Source organism: Grampus griseus, assembly GCF_964374135.1.
Source record: "Grampus griseus genome assembly, chromosome: 1".
NCBI classification, from domain to species: domain Eukaryota; kingdom Metazoa; phylum Chordata; class Mammalia; order Artiodactyla; family Delphinidae; genus Grampus; species Grampus griseus.
The window spans coordinates 117,157,121-117,177,836 of record NC_139017.1 but is presented as its reverse complement, the minus strand read 5'-3'; the positions used below and the strand labels follow the sequence as shown (position 1 = coordinate 117,177,836).

General features: G+C 39.3%; 1 protein-coding gene across 1 annotated transcript in view; it reads left to right on the top strand.

The window, feature by feature from the left end:
* The window catches only part of ST6GALNAC3 (ST6 N-acetylgalactosaminide alpha-2,6-sialyltransferase 3), a 411,951-nt gene that overhangs the window by 66,522 nt on the left and 324,713 nt on the right, over window positions 1-20,716 (top strand). Inside the window, exon 2 of the mRNA XM_082665320.1 lies at window positions 9,256-9,450. Coding sequence (XP_082521446.1) covers window positions 9,256-9,450 — 195 coding nt within the window. The remainder of the gene's footprint in view (window positions 1-9,255; window positions 9,451-20,716) is intronic.

The following is a 20,716-nucleotide window of genomic DNA, read 5'->3' as shown; positions in this document are numbered from 1 at the left end:
ATAGAAAAACATTTTTCCTAATGATCCTAAACTAAAACTTTTTGGATGATTTACTGCTTATATTTAGAAGAGAATAACTTTGAATCCCTCCATTCTTTCTTCTTTCTCCCCTTTATTCTTTCCTTTCTTCCACAAATATTTACTGAATGTCTTTTAAGTTCAAGACACTGTGTTTGATGCTGTCTGTATGAGAGATGTTTCTCAGCCTTTGTTCACGTCCTCAAGGAATTTTTATAAAGAAAATTATAGAGGACTTTTTCCCTCTCCCCCTTCCTCCCTCTGCATTCCTCTTTATCTTTTTCTTCTATCTTCTTTCACTACCCACCACCCCCACCCTACCCTCATCCATGAACTGGAAGCCAGGGAGAAATAGAGGGCTTTGGGGAGGTACACTATTTAAGCTGAGTTATATTTGAACTTGTAGAGATGGGGATGGTAGAAAACAGCAGGGCACCAGTGCGGAGCAGCCTTGACAAAGTCATAGGAACTGGGTAGCCAAGGGCCGTTGGAGCATGGTGAGAAGTCCAGGTGGAAACATGGAGGGCATGAAAGGAGAAATGGGAGATGAGGCTTTCAAGCATCCAACCATCCCTTCTTACTTCACTGGCTATGTGGAGAATCATGTGAGGTGGTAGGCCTGAAACTGCTTAAAAGGTAAGTGTTTTATAGTGTAATGTCACATAGATTCATGTGACATGGTAAGAAAACTCAGTGTCATCGTCATCGTCCTCATCATTGTCATTCTCATCATTATCGTGGTGCTTCTGGGCAGGACTCCTTCCCTAATGACATTATGACCACCAGAATTTATCCTTATGCTCCACTTCTGTGTCCTAAACACAAAGTAAGAATTGGATTCTAAAAGACAAACATCTTTTTAAGAGTAAAAGATGCCAAGCAGATGTTCATAGAAACCAAGTAAGGCCAATGAAGACTATAAGTTGGCTGAGAATAAAACAAAAGCACCTGGTCTGATGACCTAATTATCTTCATTACCCCTGGTTAGTTAGCCCCTCTCTTCGCTCAACAGAATGTCAGGGGACAGGGAGAGGGCAACAGGTGGACTGGCACATATTTCTTCCCATAAGTACTAGGATTTAATGAAAAAAGGAGAAAAGATAACTTCAGGTTCATCTGCCCCCGTCTCTGAGGTTCTCATCATGAGAACCAGTCTTTTGGATTAAATTTCTCTGTGTCTATCTGTACAGCCACACTGAGAGACTGCTTGCGGGGTCCTTCATTTTTCATATTCAATATCTGTCTTCAGCTCTATCTTGTGGTTCTGAAGAACTTTCATTTTTTTCTGCTATGTGAAAGGATATATGCTGAAGCAATACGATAAAGATGAAGAAGCAAAATGATATAAAACTGGTTTTATATAATTTTACAAAATAGACAAACTCAGTGAATGTAGCCATGATTTTTTTCATTTGGTACTGTAGCAGTTTAAAAATCGAAATGGGTCAGGAAACCTAATTTCCTCCTCAAATAAAAGAAGGAAAATGTGCAGGCATATTGAAAACTCATTGACATGTTTCATTAGGTTTTAAAATGTGTTAGAAAGTTCAGTGTGACCTCTTATCGTGCCATCTGACACTCAGAATGTTCACATTAACTTGAACTTCTCTAGTGTTTGCAGCTATAAGAAGTCTCCTTTGGGGGAAAAAAAATCCCTGAAGAAGTTTTGGCCATCTGTAATTTTTCTCTAGGACTAGCGTTTTGAACAGAATAATTTATGACAATGGGGGTGCCCATGAGAACTCTATTGCTTTGGCTTTTGTTTATTGGATTTGTAATTCTTACTGGACTGTACCCAGCCTGAACTGGACTGTCTGAAGGTGATGTGTGATGTGGCTCCGAATTCTTTTTTTTTTTAATTTAATTTAATTTATTTATTTATTATACAGAAGGTTCTTATTAGTTATCTATTTTATACACATCAGTGTATACATGTCAATCCCAATCTCCCAGTTCATCCCCCCCACCTCCACCACCTCCCACCCCCCGCTTTCCCCTCTTGGTGTCCATATATTTTTTCTCTACATCTGTGTCTCTATTTCTGCCCTGCAAACTGGTTCATCTGTACCATTTTTCTAGATTCCACATATATGCATTAATATACAAGTATGGCTCCAAATTCTTAAAGTAGATCACCGTATTGAAGATGTTCCACTACTGTAAAAAATTCATTTTAATTTTATTTATTTATATATTTATGCATGTATTTATTTAAAGAAACCATCAACATTTTTCTGTTTGGCTGCATCTTCACTGAATAAAAAGATTATAGAATTGTGGAGCTGAGAAAAAAAGACATACCCATTCTGTCATGTTGGTTCCTATAAACTGTCTGAATTAAGGCTCCACACTATTAATTGACAAAGGGTACCTAATATTCTCCAGCACAAGTGGAAGAATAATTGCTTTATTTTCCCTTAGTGCTAATCAATGGTACCCTGTAGTTGTTTTTTTTAATACTGGGAATAGAGCCAGAGTTAAATTTGTCCACAAATTACTGATTTTGAAATAATATAATTGCTATGCTTCAGATCAGCCTCTTAATTTTCCATATGAATTAGGTATTTTGCTTATTGACAAAATGTATTACAAAATCTGCTAATGGCTAGTACCAGTTTTTAAAATTTCTGAACCAATCCTGTAAGAGTATTCCTGTTGGTATGAGTAACAATTAACAACTTAGTTAATTCATACGGTAAAACACAGACTCTGGAGTCAGAATATCTGAGTTCAGTACCTGTCTTTACTATTTTCTTGCTCTGTGACCTTGGGCAAGTTACTCAACCTCTTCATATCTCTATTTCTTCATCTGGAAAGTAGGGATTACAGAAATATTTCTCCAACTAATAACACTCATTAAATATTATCTTCTCTTAAGTCTATGATGATTATTCATCCGTATCTGCTGTATCTGGACTTTATTCCCACTGGCCCTACTAGGAAAAGAAAAGCCAGTCTCTGAAAGTAACAATTGCAGTTTTCATATTGAGAATTCAGTGTCCATTAGTGATATCTGAAGAAGTAGTCCATTGTTGGCTTTTGTCATTATCTTTCCTGAAGGGTCTTTCCCGCCTCTCCATTCATTGACTACACCACCTCCAGAGTGAGCTTTCCTTGATCAGATCTGACCCTCTCTATCCCACACTTAGACCCCTTCTTTGTATTCTGCAGAAAAGTCCAGACTCTGACATGATATATAACTTCTTATAACCAGATCCCTTCCTGCCTCTCTAGCTTCACTTCCTCTGCCTTCTTCAAAGCCTGCTCTCAAAATATATTGCTTTTACCTATCACATTTTCTTCATCAGCCTCCTGGATTCTGAAATGCCACTCGTTCTCCCATGTTGACCTTGTTTTTGACATTCACTACTCCATTCTTGATGGCCTCTAAGATTCCATTACCAGCTATGCTGCCTAAGGCTGCCCTTGGTAAGCTCCTGTGTGGACTCCACCAGTCTAGAATTGTCCACCTTTTTTTACCCTCCTTTTCTTATCCCCCCAACAAATGAGTGAGATTTCCCCCAGAGTTCACCATAGTTTAGCAAGCAGGATCCAGTTTGTTGATTCAATAAATAAAGTGAAACAAATGAAGGGTTTTATGTATATACTCTGAGCTTTGATAATTCATCCTTGTGCAAATGGGATGAAGCTTTGTTGTATTCAGGGAGAACCAGATTTGGAGCTTGGCCAGTGGCACAACTTTTTATATGGGAAAAGAAATTATATTTGATCAGGTCACAAATAAGCAATGAGTAGGGTCCTATCAATGTGTGAGGTTACTGAGTAATGGTATAAATAATACAGTTGGCACTGTGCTTTCATATTTATTATTGAGTAGATGACAGCATATGGACAAAAGTGCACCATTTTACCATGTAAGCAACTAATTCAGTCATTAAATAATACGATTTAAGTAGAAAAATACGCCTTTGTACTGTTGTTTATCATTTACGAAAAAGAAGCCAAAAATCTAGCAACCGACTAACCTAAAAGTTAAAGAATTTATTCTGTGGTTGAAGTTTGTGGTAAAAAGAATAAAAACATAAAAATGTTAATAAAGGTTGCAAAATTGCTAGGTCCAAATCTCGGCAATTGTTTTCTCCCTAAATCATGAATTCTCTGTGGGTTTTATTTTGAAATAGGTATTTCTGCTATGAAGTCTGATATCCTACTCTAAAGAGCGAGCAACTGGAATGCCACATTTTTGATGCATATTTTTGCAGCACAGAGGGGATTAAATTCTAAATGTCTCAGCTGTTAAAGGCCCCTTCAGACTTGCCCAAAAGAAGGAGAAAGCTTTCCCTGAAGCAATTCATCAGATCTATTTGGGCACAGTGACATTCTCTCAGAGCTTGTGTGGATGAGTTGTACTGAATAGTTCAAGTGTTTGCAGCTGCTTGGAATATTTAAGAAAAAGATATCTCTCAGTCCTTATCGTTGTTCCCACAGGCTGGCCAATGCTCACCACTGGCTGATGTCCACCAAGGATCTCACAATTCGTGGTTATATCATAATAGGGACACCTTCCATTTTTGAGTGCTCACTATGTGCCTAAAACTGTGCTTTGCTTTTTCCACCCATTATATCATTTAATGTTCACATGTCTGATCTTAGGGCAATGCCTTATTAAATTTATGTCTGTTTTCTGCAGTACGAAAAGTTTGTTGAACTGAATCTTATGCATTATAAACTTGACAAGTACTTACTGTTGCTTTCTCTTACCTAATTGTTGGTTGTTGAATCTAGGGGATGCTCTGATTACCTCAATAAAGGCAACAGTGATCACATCCATAAACAAATCGTTAGACGTAGAACACATGTGTAAACAAGTAGAGTCTAATTTGCTGACTGTTGATAGACTCAAAACAGTTAAAAGAACAAGCAACTGATGGGATAAACTTAATTCAAACAACTGGAAACAAGGTGTGGTGCCTAAATGGCAGTTCGGAATAAAATGAAGTGATTGATACATCTGATTGGAAAGTGAAGAATATTTTAGAGTTATAAAACAGCACTTTGATGTATTTATCCTTTCATTATCCTAATGTAAGGTAGATGGGACAGATAAATGCATCTGACAATGCGTTCGGCTTATTATTTTTTGTTATGATTTGAACCTTGTCCACTTCCCAGCATATCTCCCACTACTTATCAAATGACTTGCATGTTTCTGACCAAATTAAGGCCTTTCAAAAACTCCTGTGCCTTTGTCTGTGCTGTTCCGTCTGCCTGGCATGGCCTTCCCATCTCCACTTGCCTAACTCCTTCTTGTTCTTCAGGACTGCATTTGAACATCACCTCCTCAGACAAGCATTCTTTGAATTGTCCCAGGCACGGCTCTCCCCCGTCTTCCTCTGGACTGCCACAGGGCCCTGTGCATACCTCCATCACCCCATTTGATATGTGGTATTATAATTTTCTGTTTACTTGCCAGGTGCACTGAACTGTGACTCTTTGGAAGCATGGTCTGTCTGTCTGTCTTTTATGGTTTTATTTCTGTTTTTCAGCACCTTGCCAAGTCTACACAGAATGTGGACTCAATGAGCAGTTGCACCTTGAAGGAGTGAATATATTCACGTATATCATGGATATTGGTATTTTGTTACTTCCCCAACTCCCACATCCCTACACAGAGACACACACATTCTCACTGCCTTCTGGTGTCTGTAGATTGTGAGTAGCCTCATCCATGGTTTTCATTGTAGTTGTTGAAGCTCAAGGTCATGATCTGGCAGAAGTGACTACTAGAAGAATGTACTTCATGTTGAGTCCCATTGTCCTTGTGTCCAGAATGTGCTTGACATTAGACCTCTTCTAGTGAAATTTCAGGGTGGTTTTATATCAGCACTATGGGAATGCGTTCATGTTAAACAAGAATATGGAAATATAAAGAAAGGCAAAGAATCGGGTTCAGACAATGCAACAGAAATGGGACTGGAAGCCGGAGCTGTGAAAAGAGCCCATCTGCCCACTGCAGACTGTGATCCAGGCTCAGCACAGAGGAGTCGGTGTCTGGCTTCCACTCCCCGTTTGCTCCCCTCGTCTGCTCTCTGCTCATTACTTGGTTCCCTTTGACAGAACATGGGAGGCAGACACGGATTACTTGGGGAGCGGGCTTTTACAAGTGTGATTTAATTCCATTTTGAAGTTTCTGTCAAAAGGGCTCATTTATTTTCCTCTCATGGATGCATTATGTATGTGTTGCTATGTGAGATCAGTGAATTCAGAAAGGCCCTCCATGCTTTGGTCCCCAGACCCTCAGCCGTGCAATGCAATGCGGCAGCTGAGAGAAGCAGAGAGCCATGCTGGGCTCTGGAATAGACAAAGGCACAAATCCCATCTGGGTCTCCTTCAAAGCAAGCTGCTGTTTTGCAACAATCTACCCGTAAAAAAAGGTTCTTACCAGTTTACTTAATGGGTGACTGGCCCTTTTGCTTTTATTTAGCCATCTGTTCTGGTCTATGTCCCTTTCAACTTGTAAGATCCGTCACCTCATTTAAGCTGTTACCTTGACGCATTGCGATGTTGTGGACATAGTGCTTCCACAGAGGAGCAAATTAAAACAGGTTTTCATGATTAGAAAGTTAAATGAGGTAAGGCTGTGGTAGTTACTGGTGAGATGAGGGGTTTTGAGGAGGCAGAACTCAAGGGACTTTCAGGTGATTGGAAGATGGGGCTGGCTGGACAGGGGGATGGATGGGCTTTTCCACATCACGGGAGCTGAACAAGAGCAAAGACTTCTTTTAGGTGTGTCTGACTTTGTGGCCTTGCTCTGCTGCCCTGACGGAGACCCTGACCAGGGAGGATACAGGGGCCACCTTTGGGTTTCTTTTCTCCTTTGGGACATTCTGTGATGAGTAAAAGGAAGCCAATTCCACCAGGAAGTGGTGAGCTAAAAATACAACAGCACCCATTCCCAGAAAGTTACTTAGTTTCCCTTAAGTTTGAAGAAGAATCAGGGGTGAAGCCCAACTTCAGGAAGGAATACTTCACTGTGTCTTTGAAATGGAGTGGGACCCTGTGGTCCCCACCCGCCATGTCCTCTGCCTGCCTTTTGTCTGTGGAAAAACTTTAGCCAGAGAATAAGTTTAATCAGAGAAGTGAGAAAATGCAGAAGCAAAGGAAAACGGTCCAGCAAGACTAAATAATAATAGTTTAGTCAGTAAGCCTAGTTGAGGACCTTTAGCTCCTCCTTAAGGGCTATAGATAACATTCTGAGCCGTATCCTGTGAGCTGTCTCATAGATACTGAAATCCCCACCAGGTGGAAGAAGTTAACTATGTGATGACAAGACTATAGCCATGACATAAGCTGCCACAATTATGAGAATTGGCTTCAAAGAAATAGGAACCAACCGACCCTGGAACTTCAGACTAACTGTCCCTAACACAATTAAGATGATGCTGGTCAGACTGCCACATGACTAATTTCAAGATGACGGAGCTGATAGAACCCCCCATCTTTAAAAGCTCTTGACCACTGGTTGTCAGTGTGGGGGCCACTCAGCCTTTGGGCAGGCGTCCACCCTCCCCCGCTGCACTGGCACCCAAAATAAAGCAAACTTTCCTTTCCATCAACCTTGCCTCTTTAGTACTGGCTTTTGAGCAGCAAGCAGCCGGACCCCCGCTTTCGGTTACATCTTCACCCTGGAGACAAGGCTGAGTTGTTCCTGACATCTGCCCTCAGCTCTGCTCTTTCTTCTTGCTCTAGACTTGACTTTCTGCCTGACCCCTTGATGGCTCCGTCCCGATGACCCATCAGTCCTTGAAAAGTAGGACTTAGAAAGCCAAGTCTTCTTACTCTTTTAAATCAATTCTGCCCTAACCACCCTGGTTTCTCCTGATATGATCAGTATTATTGCAGTTACCTGGACTCAAAATCTCAGGCATCTCTGAATTTTCCACCTGCCACTTCTATCCAATCAGATTATTTTCTGTAGCCAAGTTCTCTGTCTTCCACCTAAATTGAGTTTCTCATGTCTTTTCTCACCTTTTTACACTCCCTGCCACCGCTCTCATTTCCATCCCTCCTAGCCAATTGGAATGCTCTCCTAACTAGTTGCTGCCTATCTTTGGTTTCTGCCTGCTCCAAAGCACCTTACACACTGGCGTTTGATTATAACTTAAAACATTCACATTTCAAAAATTAAACAAACAAAAGTCTCCTTCTGCTTTCCATCAACTAACAAATTCAGTAGAGACTTCTCGGCTTGGTATCTGAGACAGTCCATAAAGTTATCGTTTGTATTTTCAGCTTTTTCTTCTTCTGTGTCCCAGTAAAACAAAGTGCTATGTGGCTATGAATAACGTCATGTTTTCTTGCCTCCTTACTGTTTCCTCTTCCTAGAAAGCTCTGATCGCACATCTCTATTGATTAAAATGCATGAATTTTATCAAGCTCAGTCTCAAATACATCTCTCCTTTCCCATGGCAGTCAGATGCAGTTGCTCCTACTCTGGTTTGATGACAACATGTTTAGGGGATGTTGTTATGCTGCTTGACGTGGATTTGTTTTCCTACTCTTATTGTTAGCTTTTTGAGTCTTTTGCATATCGTGTAGCACAAAGTTTCCTTCCTGTAGAGGGTGCTAGGTGAAGAAGCGGAATATGATCTGTAAGGAGACTGGATCTATAAGAATGTGAAAAATCCATTTATTCATTCACTCAGGTGTTTGCTGGGTGCCTACAGTATGTAAGGTACTGTGTTAAGGACCTAGGATACGCAGAGCAGTATGGCACAGTACGCCCCCGTTCTCAGAACTCAAAATTACATGCAGGAAAAGTCACATAAGGAATTATACCATGAAAAGTGCACAACAGTAGAAGTGCCTTCGAAGTATTGGAGTGGTGGGACTTCTTACCTCTATTAGGGTAGATAGGCTGGGGCTCAGGGGATAATGGTGGGGAGGGAACTGAGCAGTTAGGAAAGGCTACCTGTAGCTGGGAATGTCTGATTTGGGTTTTGAAAACTGCATAGGAGTCACCAAAGAAGGTGGGAAGGTAAGGAGGGATTGGAATGGGATGGAAAGATAATCCAAGAAATCTGCTGTTTGTTCTCAGAGGCTCAGCACACTAGGGCAACCTGGTCACCAAATGATTATTTTCTGTCTCCAAGTGAAATATCCTAAATGACAAAGTCCTTTGATCCCTTTGAAAGAGAAAGGGAGAGGAAGCACCTCTCAGAGACTGCTTTTGACTGAAAGTCATTCATTCTTCTTTTCTTTTTGACTGTTTTGTAGAGAAAGTCTGTGATTGCAGTGAGCTTCATAGCAGCATTCCTCTTCCTGCTGGTTGTGCGCCTTGTGAATGAAGTGAATTTTCCATTGCTACTAAACTGCTTCGGACAACCTGGTGCAAAATGGATACCATTCTCCTATACATACAGGCGGCCCCTTCGAACTCACTATGGATACATAAATGTGAGGACGCAAGAGGTAAGACCTCAGAGGGTTACATAGGGTTTGAGGGTATCCATGGTAACAGCTTTTCTTTAGGAGCAAGGTGGCTTGCAATCAGTGAACTCATTACTCTCTGCCCCAGTGAGCTTCTTTGGGTCCCTGACATTTTCTGTTTTCTCCTTCTTGGACATTTACTGACACACGTCTAAAGTCTGCTGCCCCTCCTACATCAAATCTTCTGATTCACTGGCTTCATGTGGAGTTGAGGAAGCAATTACATGTTTTCCTGGTGGTTTGTGGCATAACATACATATCTTTCCATTTAGAAACTCTGATCAGCAGTTACCAGCTGGAGAACTGGCTGGCTTTATTTCTTGGAGGTCAGCTGGTTGGGAACGGCTCTTTGTAGAACTGCAGAGAAGCATTTATACTCGTTAAAACTCTGTAATCCTTAGACCTGGAGCTAGAAAAGGCCAAGCTGATTTAAAAATTCTCAGTGGCTGCAGAGAAAATGGGGTTTAAAGAGTTTCCAAATTTAAAGGAGTTAAAATCATTCAAATCCTATAATCACTGAACCTCTAAATCTTTGTAGCCAATTGATGGTATAGAAGAGGATGGAGGTATATTGACAAGTAGAAAGTATACACTGTGCCAGCACTTTTGCAAGCAAGGATTTGTGTCATGGAGCGAAGTAGAAATAAAATGGACCTCACAAAATGTATGAAGTGTATAGAAGTGATTAATAAAATTGTTTTCACCGTTTGTTTCAATGGAGTGGGATGAATGCGAGGTTAATATTCATCGATGCCAAGTCCAAGCCTGTTGGAAGTTGTTGGTGACAAAGGTACAAGTCATTAGTGTGTCTACATCACTGGGAAGAGTTTTGGATCAGATCCCGTTGAAAGGTCATTTTTGCAAAGATACGAGAGAGGAGAGTTACCCACAGAATGCTACTCCCATCCCAAGAGTTATTCTTAGCATCAGGGAGGGATGTTGAAAACTGGCTTGGTCCAGACGCTTTTGTAGGCAATTTCATGCCTGAGTCATTGCTTCTGGTTAGTTTGATTCTTTGAAAATTGTTTCTATATCTGCAGGATTTACAAGCTTTCTATTAGACCTTTATAGTTAAAAAAAAAAAAGGCACCATTAATAACATAAATTTTTAGGAGCCTTGATGTTTATCCTTTAATTGGCTTTGAATTAATTTTTTTAAAAGTGTCTACTGCTTGAATTTGTTGAGTGTCCTAATAAATTGATTACCTATATAAAAATGTATCTCTTAGAGAATAGTTTGTGTTTCGCTCTTGTCTTTTGCTACTTTTATTTCTGGCTGTCGTTTAATATCCTATAACTCTACTGGATTGTGTTGATCATTTCACAAGTGCCTGTCATGGGTAGAAAATGAAACATGTGACTGAATTGTCTCACGAATTACTTTCATGAGGGAAATCCCACCAAAGAGCCTTTCATTTCTTTAAATGTTAATAGACTGGATTTTGGAGTGTTAAGGGGAAAACTGACCTAGGGCTGCAGTTATTTAGTTAGACATATTAACCAGCCACCTTTGAAATTCTTTTGGTATAATTTTTAATACAATGACTTTACTACGGGATATTGATCATTATTTTGATCATGTGGAGGTAATTTCTTGAGAGGGAACATGATTACTGGATAGAGTTTTTAGACTACAGAGGCACACAGGCATGATTTGAGTGCCAGTTCTCACACTTACAAAAACAAGGTCAACTAGCATGTTATTACGAGGATTAAATAGGACAAAGTACATGAGGTGCCCAGTTCCAAATTGATGTTCAGTGAATGAGTTTCTTTTGCTGTCCCAGTACTTACCAGTTATGACATGAAATGCTCAGTGTGAACAACACCAAAATACCAAAGTCTAGAGTACCAGACTTTAAATTTTAAAGGATCTGGATTCAGGAAGTAAACATATGAAGGAGTTCCCAATCTCATTAGAAATCAGAGTTTTGCAAATTAAAACCACAATGAGAAGGAAGAAAACAGCACAAGGAGGTAAATGTACACTAAATGTCAGATTGGCAAAACATCAAGAATCCAACAATACCAAGTGTTGGTGATGATGTGGAACAATAGAAACTCATATATTAGCAGGGGGAACAAGCACTTTGGAAAAAACAGCTTCCCATTATCGATTAAAGCTGAAGATCTGCGTACCCTATGTCCCAGCATTTCCAGTCATCCGTATATTCACTAGAGACATGCATGAGCACATGCAGTGGGAGGCGTGGATGACATGTGTATCAGCATTATTCGTAACAGCTAGGACCTGGAAGCAACCACATGTCTCTCAGTAGGAGAATGGTTAAAATTGTGCTACATACACTGGAATACCACACATCGTTGGAAAAGAGGAAATTGCAGCCATATGTGATAATACGTATGAATCTTAGACAAACATAATTTTGAGCAAAAGATGCAAAAAATGAGAGAATACAAACAGTGTGATTCAATTTATAGATCACAGGAAGAGACAAAACTAAACGATGTTGTTTAGGGAAATGTATAGGAGGTAAAACTAAAAAGGAAAAAAAAGAGCAAGGGAATTAGATATCACATAAGTGAGAAGAGCAGTTACCTCTGAGAGAAATGTGTGGTTTGTGATTGTTGCGAGTTTCTGAGATATCAGCAACATTCTGTCTCTTGATCCAGCTGGAAGTTACATGGGGGTTCACATTCTGAATACTTATTAAATATGCATTCATGTTGTATGCACTTTTCTCTATGTCTATTTTATAATAAAAAATTAAAAATACATTCTGAGCCCATGTAGGATATTTAGGGACTGGAATCACACAAAGCGTTTTCATCTACTTTAACAGCAAGAAATATTTAACTAAAAAAAGCAATGGGATAGTAACCTATTTAAAATAAACTAAAAATATTTGAAATAGGCAATTTCATTTTATGTAAAAACTAGCAGATATACAGCTAACTTATTCCTCTAGTCTATGCATGATAGAAAGGGAGGCCCCATGCTGTGACATTAGTACAAGTAATAAGCAGAAAATTTTGCATGGAAGTTGAAAAACAATGTATAACACTCCAAAAGAATGACAGATTTTCCTCCAAACTCAGATAGTTCTAGGCTAAATTGGGAGGAAAACAAGTTTTGGTGACCCTTGTTGATTTCATCTTTCCTTCTCAAAATTCTACCCTTCCCACCCCATGTCTGTGTTCTACTCTTAGCCCAAATTCTCTGTGCATTAGTCATCACCAAATAATGGCTTCAAGTGCAGGCCTTGCCAGAGATAATTGTATTAGACTATTAGACTCAGAACGAAAAATCTTCAAGAGCCAAAGTAATATAGCAAAAATGATAAGTGGTGGATTTGATGTTCTGGGGCAAATAGCTATAATAGTGGCCCTCAAATTTTGCTTCAAAGATAACTACACACTCCTGTGTGCCTATTCACTCTATTCTAATCCGGAGAAGGGTCAATAGCGATGGCTGAGCTGAGTCAAGTGGTAACCAAGATGATCTATTTATTTGAAAATCTTGGTCCTTGAGGTTTTTTCAGAAATTTCTCAGAAGAAAGCACATGCTTTCTAGAAACCACCAGAAGTCCAAGAATTTTTTTAAACACATAGACATGCCAGCAATGATTTCCAGACTTAGAGCATCTGCAAACATGATCATTGTTGATGATGGTTTTGTGGCCCAGTGCTTTAGCTGGATCAGACATTGCTGCCACTAGACAAAAATTTTATGAGCGGAAATGTTTACAAGAAAGAATGCCTCTCCACTACTGTCTAAAAAAGATGGGGCGTGGGAGTGGCAGGATTAGGTTGAAGATTTCGCGGACACTGGAGAGCTGAGTTGCTTGGGAGCAAAATTTGATTCTCTTGTTATCTTTAAAAACACACCATTGTAAAGCAATTATACTCCAATAAAGATGTTTAAAAAAAAAGAAATAGTAAGTGAAAAATTAAAAAAAAATTAAAAAAAATAATAAAATAAAAAACCAAAGATGAGATGAGTTCCGGTCCCTTTGGCTTGGCACAAGCGGAAGTATAAGCAGTCTCATGAATCTGTGACAGTCTGTCGTGAAGGCCTCCCATATAGTAAATTATACCCAGTTCAAGCTCAGCTTCATTTTATCAATTCACCTAGTTTTTGAATGGTCTGCTCCCAAAGGAAGTACAAGAAGTAAATGTGCAAAGAACACAGGAGAGATAAATAGATGGACTTAGTTATATTTCATATGGTTGGAGTATTTTTTTTCTGGTCCAGATCCATAAAAAGGAATATGCAGTGAAAACTATGAGGACTAATCTAGAAGAGTTAAATTGAAAGAATTAAAATACCCATCCCATCACAATAATGACGGTCTAAATATAATACAGTTGGTGATTGGCTCCCATTTTTTGCCCTGTCCCCCTTCCCTTTCCTAACCAGTGTAGGCTAAAGTTCTTATATTTGGGGGAGGAGAAGTCTTGAGAAGCAGGGAAACAAAATGAGTGCCAACTAACTCGGTGAGTGCTGAAATGCTGAAAGTCCCTGCTGGCCCCAGAACCCAGAATTCCTCATCAGTACTTACGTTTGAGCTGCCCGCCACCAGGAGGTAGTGCCATGCTGAAGCTGGGACCGGGAAAGATTTAGATTTTGCAATAGGTCCTATACTTCCCCTGTGTCCCACCCCTGCTTTAATCCCTGACCTGCTAGCTGTTCATACTTGCCCTCTCATGTCACTACTGGTTAATAATGCAGCCTTCCATTTTAACAGGACTGAATTTGAGAGAATCCCCTTATAGCTTTATGGCAGTTACTGTATTATCCTTTGACCTCGGACATGGTAAAAAGCGTATAACATCTATATGTGTTTCAAAAAAAAAAAAACCTCTGCTTTCTCCTTAATGCAAGTTTTAACGATTCATTTTAAATTAATTGCGGCAGAAAAAAGGTATAAAAGACCAAAGTACCGCAGGGCTTGGTTCCAGGTAATGGTTGTTTCTCCCTGTTGAGATCTTGTCAGATTTTGAGGAAAGAGAAGGAAATGAACTTTAGGCTAGATTCTATCTGTAATTTCCAAACCATGGAATCAGTCATTGTGTTATCTCTTTTGTGGTGACCTGGTGTGAGACATTGCTCAGAGCAAGCAACCTGCAACTCGTTTGCATTAACTACTAGATAAGAGAATCAAGCTCTGGAGTTCCATAGGATGCCACAGCCAGATCTTCCTGGTGATCAGGGGGGTGACAGATGTCTCCATCTGATAAGAGAGCCCTAACACATTACAGCTGCGGAGGATTTCAGGTACTTGGGGCAGAGTGCTCTTTCAGGTGGTGCTAAAGATGTGCTAAGTGAAGAAGCACAGGATTTCTAGAACATAGCAATCAAGTTGTAGGGCTTATATTGGTTTGCTTAACAATTTAATGAGGCCGAAATATGTCTCTTATAAAAAGAGAACATTTTAAAGCTTCAAGTAGACTAAATAAGAATACTTAGGATCAGTTGCTGTGACAGACAGGCCGCACTAACCTAATTAAAGACGTGCATAACATATTGATGTTGCAATAGCATTTCCCGAATTGTAGTTATAGCGACAATTAAGAAACAGAGCTGACTTTCTTGGAAGTAAAAGCACACACTCCACACATTCAAATAAATGTACACGTGTAACTAAAGCTGACATGAATAGGTTTTCTGTATTTGGGAATATAGACTTTGGATTTTACATAAGTATATTGAGAGCAATTATATGCAAATATATGTTCCAAAAATTTTAAACTGATCAATTTAGTTGTTAACTGAAATCTGAACATTCCATTTGTGTAATCGTAAAGCAAAATAACTTTCAACTATTGGCTTGTTATAGGAAAGGAAACACCTAAATTAAAATATAGCAAAGATTACTTCCTTGGCATGGGCATATTGGTTTCGTCATTTTGAAGATAATTTATCTTTTTCCTAAGCATGAGGGAGTGTACTTATTGAGTGGAGACAAGATTATGTTTCTCAATCTGGTTGTGAAAGAGCAGCTCCCAAACAGTGGCCAGATCTCAAGGCAGTCTAAGCTCCACTGCCAAATGAGAGGGACGGACACTGCTGCGGGTGATAATTCCAGAAAGCTTTTGTGGGAGAGGTGAGCCACGTGCATAGCGTAAGGATTTGATGAGACTGAGAGAGAAGGGAAAGTAGAGTTGAAGAGAAGAGCGAAAGTTTTGCACTGGCCATTTTCCTTCGGCTCCTACCACTCCCAAGTAGGCCAAGAGCGCTACACTTAGCCATAGTCAACTAACGTCTGCACTAGGAATCACCACCGCCTCACACTCTGTTGATTCATTTTTCACCTCCCTCTGGTTCCATTACCCTTACTTTTTATCTTCCAGTTCCCTATATTGTTTGGTTGGTTACCCAGTCTTGGAGTGCTCTTACCTTGATCCTGATGCCACGAAAACCGTATACGAGGTCACTTCTAATAATGCTTCATTTTGTGTACCGCTGACAAGGACGTGGCACCCCATGTTCAAGGGGCTCCTGAGGCACCGCCATAGGCCTGAGTGCTCCTCTGACTTTCCAGAGAAAGAAATCAGATACCTGTGGGGGCAGTAAGTAGGGCAATCTGCCTGGAATGCAATTTACTCTAGGGGATAGAAGGTAGAGGATACATTCACTGGGTAATTATGATCTGGGGATGTGAATGGGATCCCTGGAAAAGGAAAAACTACACTCTTACTTGCAAAACAGTAATGCATATGTACAATGTATGTATCCATCCATAGTCATGAACCACTATGTAAAATATACAGAAAATAGATCCATATGCACATACATGCATGCAATATATACATGTACGCATGCTCACAGGACAATTTACACTTTCTCAAATACAAACATACAGAGACTATATACATATACACTATATTATATCATAAAATGGTTAATAAATATAATTATCTGGTTAAGTATATATAGTGCCTTTTATTGGTTGCCACTGTCCCTTTATTACAGAAACGATCCCTTCCCTTCTGACTACAGGGGTGAGCAGAAGATTCAGGCCAGTGATTGACCAATCTCTTGACGGGTCAAGGGGTGGACATATGGCCTGAGATGAGCCATTCTGAACCCTTCCCAGAGTTTATTGTTTTTCTGTGTAATGCTATGAGAAAGGCCCTCTTTTCTTTTTAGTGGTAGAGCTGTGGAGATATGATTCTCTGGGTGTCAGTGGCTGTGTTCCCTGGAGAGAATGAGACCAAGACGTTGAGAGAAGCAGAAACCAGTTGCAGAGCTCAAGCAAGGGCCTGGACCGTACTCTAGTGCTGAGACCAGCCATTCTTGAAGTCAGCCTACCCACCTCTGTGGTTTGACTGTAGAAGCCAGTAAATCGCTCTCTTTCATGTCTGCATGTTTCGATTATGTTTTGGTCATCTGCAACCACAAGAATCCTAGCTGAGATATATATACATTACATATTATAGTTATTTGACAGCAACAGCAACCAAACATTCTGAATCTCATCTTTAAACAAAGTGCTGCCTGGAGGATGTGAGGAGTTATCTTTCCAAATCCATGCTTCAAACGTGCTGGGAGGCCGAATATGAGAAGACACATCCGTCATTCCATCAGTTGGCTCAGGTGTCTGCAGAGATGCGCCCTATATATCTCCCTGCTCAGGGACATATGTTTAGGAAATTAGTTTGTCCTTTTGAGGTAGGAATGTGAAGGTCACAATTTCCCAAGGTTATAAAGCCAGAAAATGACCTGATAAGACTCATTACTTACTGAATTTCTAGTCTTACTCAACAGATTAATCATATAGTTTTATGATGATTATTCAGATGAAATCTTCCTTATTGCTATGAGGCATCATCAGTCAAAACAGATTGATTTTTACTTTACAAATCACATCTGTTATTGATGAAAGATCTGGTATTATCATGGTTTTCAATGTTGTAATTGGTTCCCCAGGAAGATATAAGGGAATTTTATTCATCATCCAACCTTAGATAGAAAAATGCTCATTTGCCAGTTGTATGTTAACACTCTTGAAAGGGGCGTATTAGAAATTCAAATATCAAATTACCTCATGTGTGACAAGCAAAGAAAAACAAAACAGAGTACCCACAAAGACCACCCTGACTTGAAAGTTGAAAAAGATAATAGAACTGGGGCCCCAATGGTAAGAGATTTTGTTCATCTTTTCTCAAGTTCCAGCTAATAGCCTGACAGAGTGACTAGCACAAAACCATTCATCAAGTAGCAGTTCAGCCACCAAATATTGAATAAGTCCTTGTTCAGTTCCAGACAATGTGCTAAGGCTCAACAATGAACTCCACTTTAAAGAAAAATTAAGATTGGGGTTCACTACGGAAGAGAAAGAGATAGGTTTGGTTTGATTACAAGTATCCTGGAACAATACCACCTAGAGGGCATTGACATTTCAGCATAACAGATTTATTCTGTTGCTGTTAAGAATAGTGAACATTCAAGTAATTTCAACTAAACGATTGTATTCAATACCTGGAAGATAATTTGTCACTAAGTAGATGGCATCAGATTGTGATTTCTCATTTTCCAGGGTAGGCTCACAAAGGCTTACTGACAAAAGAAAAATATTCATTAAAAAATTTTTTATTTCAAGAGTAACTATATAGCTCCTATATTAAATATTATTCCGTAAGGCTTTGGAAGAGGTTTATCTAGTTAATTGAGTAATCTGGCTAATAGAATATTTTAAAGTATTTAACAAACATATTATTTAAAAGGAAAATGAAATTAAGAGTTCTGGTCTGGCAATACGGTGGCCTGAGATAACCTGACAATTCTGCTGTAACACCAAGACATGCTGGATAAAATAGGATATATTATTTACTGCCCAGCTGGCTTTGCTAGAAAGGAGGGAAATCGTCAGGCACCAGAAACTGAAAAGGAATGGAAAGAGAGGTATAAGCCCGAAGACTGATGGTGTGGTTTCCTGGGAGTTTATCAGTATCAGTGACTGAGGAGATGGGTTATATCCACCGTACAGGTTAGAGGGCAAGGCCTGGGTCCAGCAAAGGCAGAGAGTGAGAAACCCCCCTCCCCCATCCTAAAGCTGGGCTTTTACAAGCTTTCCCCAAGTGAAAGGTTGGGCTAGGAAAGAAATCATGAAAACTGGCACAGAAAACAGATGAGGAAGCTTATTTATATCTTTGGTCTTTAGATAACAAAAAATTGTCCCTGGAACTTCAAAATGCCAGACGTGTACCCTAGTGGTTTTACAATTTGAATTTTACTGCTTGCACTTTCTAGGAACTGTGCAAGCTGAGAAATCAACCAAAAATGTGGTCCCTAGCTGGTAATAAACTGGAGCTAAAGGAATTGGGACTCCTCTAGAGGGTGTTCCCATAACCCAGACACAAGGGATTCTTAGAATGCACTGTTAGAAATTATAAAACACAAGGAAATGGTCTATTTATTGTGATTATTCACATGCTTTGGTATAAAAAAATATGACTGTTTGACTACGATGTGTTTCCCTATGCCCAATCGTGGTGTTTCATAATATACTGAACATTTGCTCTATCATCCTCCTCAACTGAAAATTCTGAATTCCAAAATATACCTAGTCAAAAGAATTTGGGATAAGGGATCATAGGCCTGTGTGTTTAAACACCTCACACACCATTATCTTTTAGTCCTTACAGACAACCTACTATTTCACTAATCTAACTCATTTTCCAAGGCCCCAAATTGGTGATGCTATGCCTGTGTCTTTGGTTATCTTGTGAGGCAAAGGAAGAGACTGAGAACGCCTTGGTCAGCAAATTACATTAAATGGTTTCATGGAGGCTTTATCCATTCAAGTCGGAAATCTCATTGGATCACACTTGCTGAAGCCACTACGTGCTGGGCACTTTGCTAGGCTCAGGAATTGTAAAGACGAGAACACTCTGTCTAAAACTACAGAACAATTTTTCTTAATGTTAAATGGTAATAAGTGAGATAAAGTAGTATATGCAGAGGATTATTTTAACTCTTTATATGTAGACATAGAAAGAAGTTTTGGAGACGATACCTCGAAATATTAACTGTAGTGGTCTATGTCTGGGTGGTACATTTTAGGTGACCTTTTGCTTAAACATGTTTTCCAGTTTTTATACAATGAGCACATATTGCACTTATTACTAGAACAAATTACTAGAATTAAATATTTTTTAAGCAATATCTATCTGTGAAACACAGATCTATCTGTGAAACAGCTGTTTCTGTTATCAAAAAAATAGAATTAAAAATGTCTAGATAGGTATATTGTTTGGAGTACTTGTAGAAGTGAGTATTCTTTTACTCCGTTGTGGCTTGCTTATAGTGACTTCCTTCCAAAGTACAACATGGAAATGGGAAAAAAAGTAATTTTACAGTGGAGAAACTTGACAGACTCTACCTGAGCCAGGTGGTCAAGGTCAACATCAATAGCGATAAATCATGTTGGTAGTATGTTCCCTTAGGAAGATGTGATGAAAATGGCAGTTTGCCTCTGAAGTCTTCTTTCCCCAAACCCATAACCCCTGACTAATGAGAAAAACACCAGAGAAAAAACAAGGAAAGTCTGAGAAACTTCCAGAGCCTTGAGGATCCTAAGAAGATATGTCTACTAACTGTAATGTGGTATCCTGGATGGGATCTTGGAACAGAAAAAGGGCTTTAGGTCAAAACTAAGGAAATCTCAATCAAGTATGGACTTTGGTTAATAGTAATTTACCAGTATTGTTTCATTCATTATAACAAATGTATCATACCAAAATACGATTTTGATAATAGGGATAACTGCATGTGGGGTATATGGAAACTCCGTATTGCCCTCTTATTTCCTGTAAATCTAAAACTGTTCTAAAATTTAAAAAGTTATTGTAAAAAATGGATTTGGGTTTTTGACCTGTGTATCTATCTGGAAGGCTGGGATTGCCATTAACTGAGATGGAGGAAGACACAGAATGAGTGGTTGAAAATAGTTTGAAATATATACTAGTCCAGCTCCATAGGGAAGGGATGTATAAGACAAATGCATTGCGAATACATCATTGTTTTAATTTTCTATACCAAATACAACATACTTTCGGGGAAAAAAATAAGTATTATAGAAATAATTCCTGCCTTCTCCTCAAAAAACTTATGAAATACAAGTCCTTCAAAGATTCCCCCAAGAATACATGTGGAAGTCAGTGTTAGCTTTTAAATTCCTCTTAGCTGTACTCATACACTTCAGCAGTTTCTTTTATTGTACAGCAAACCACTTTTTTGGCAATGTAAATTATTTGTGGAATTTCTGGGAAGAAAATGTAC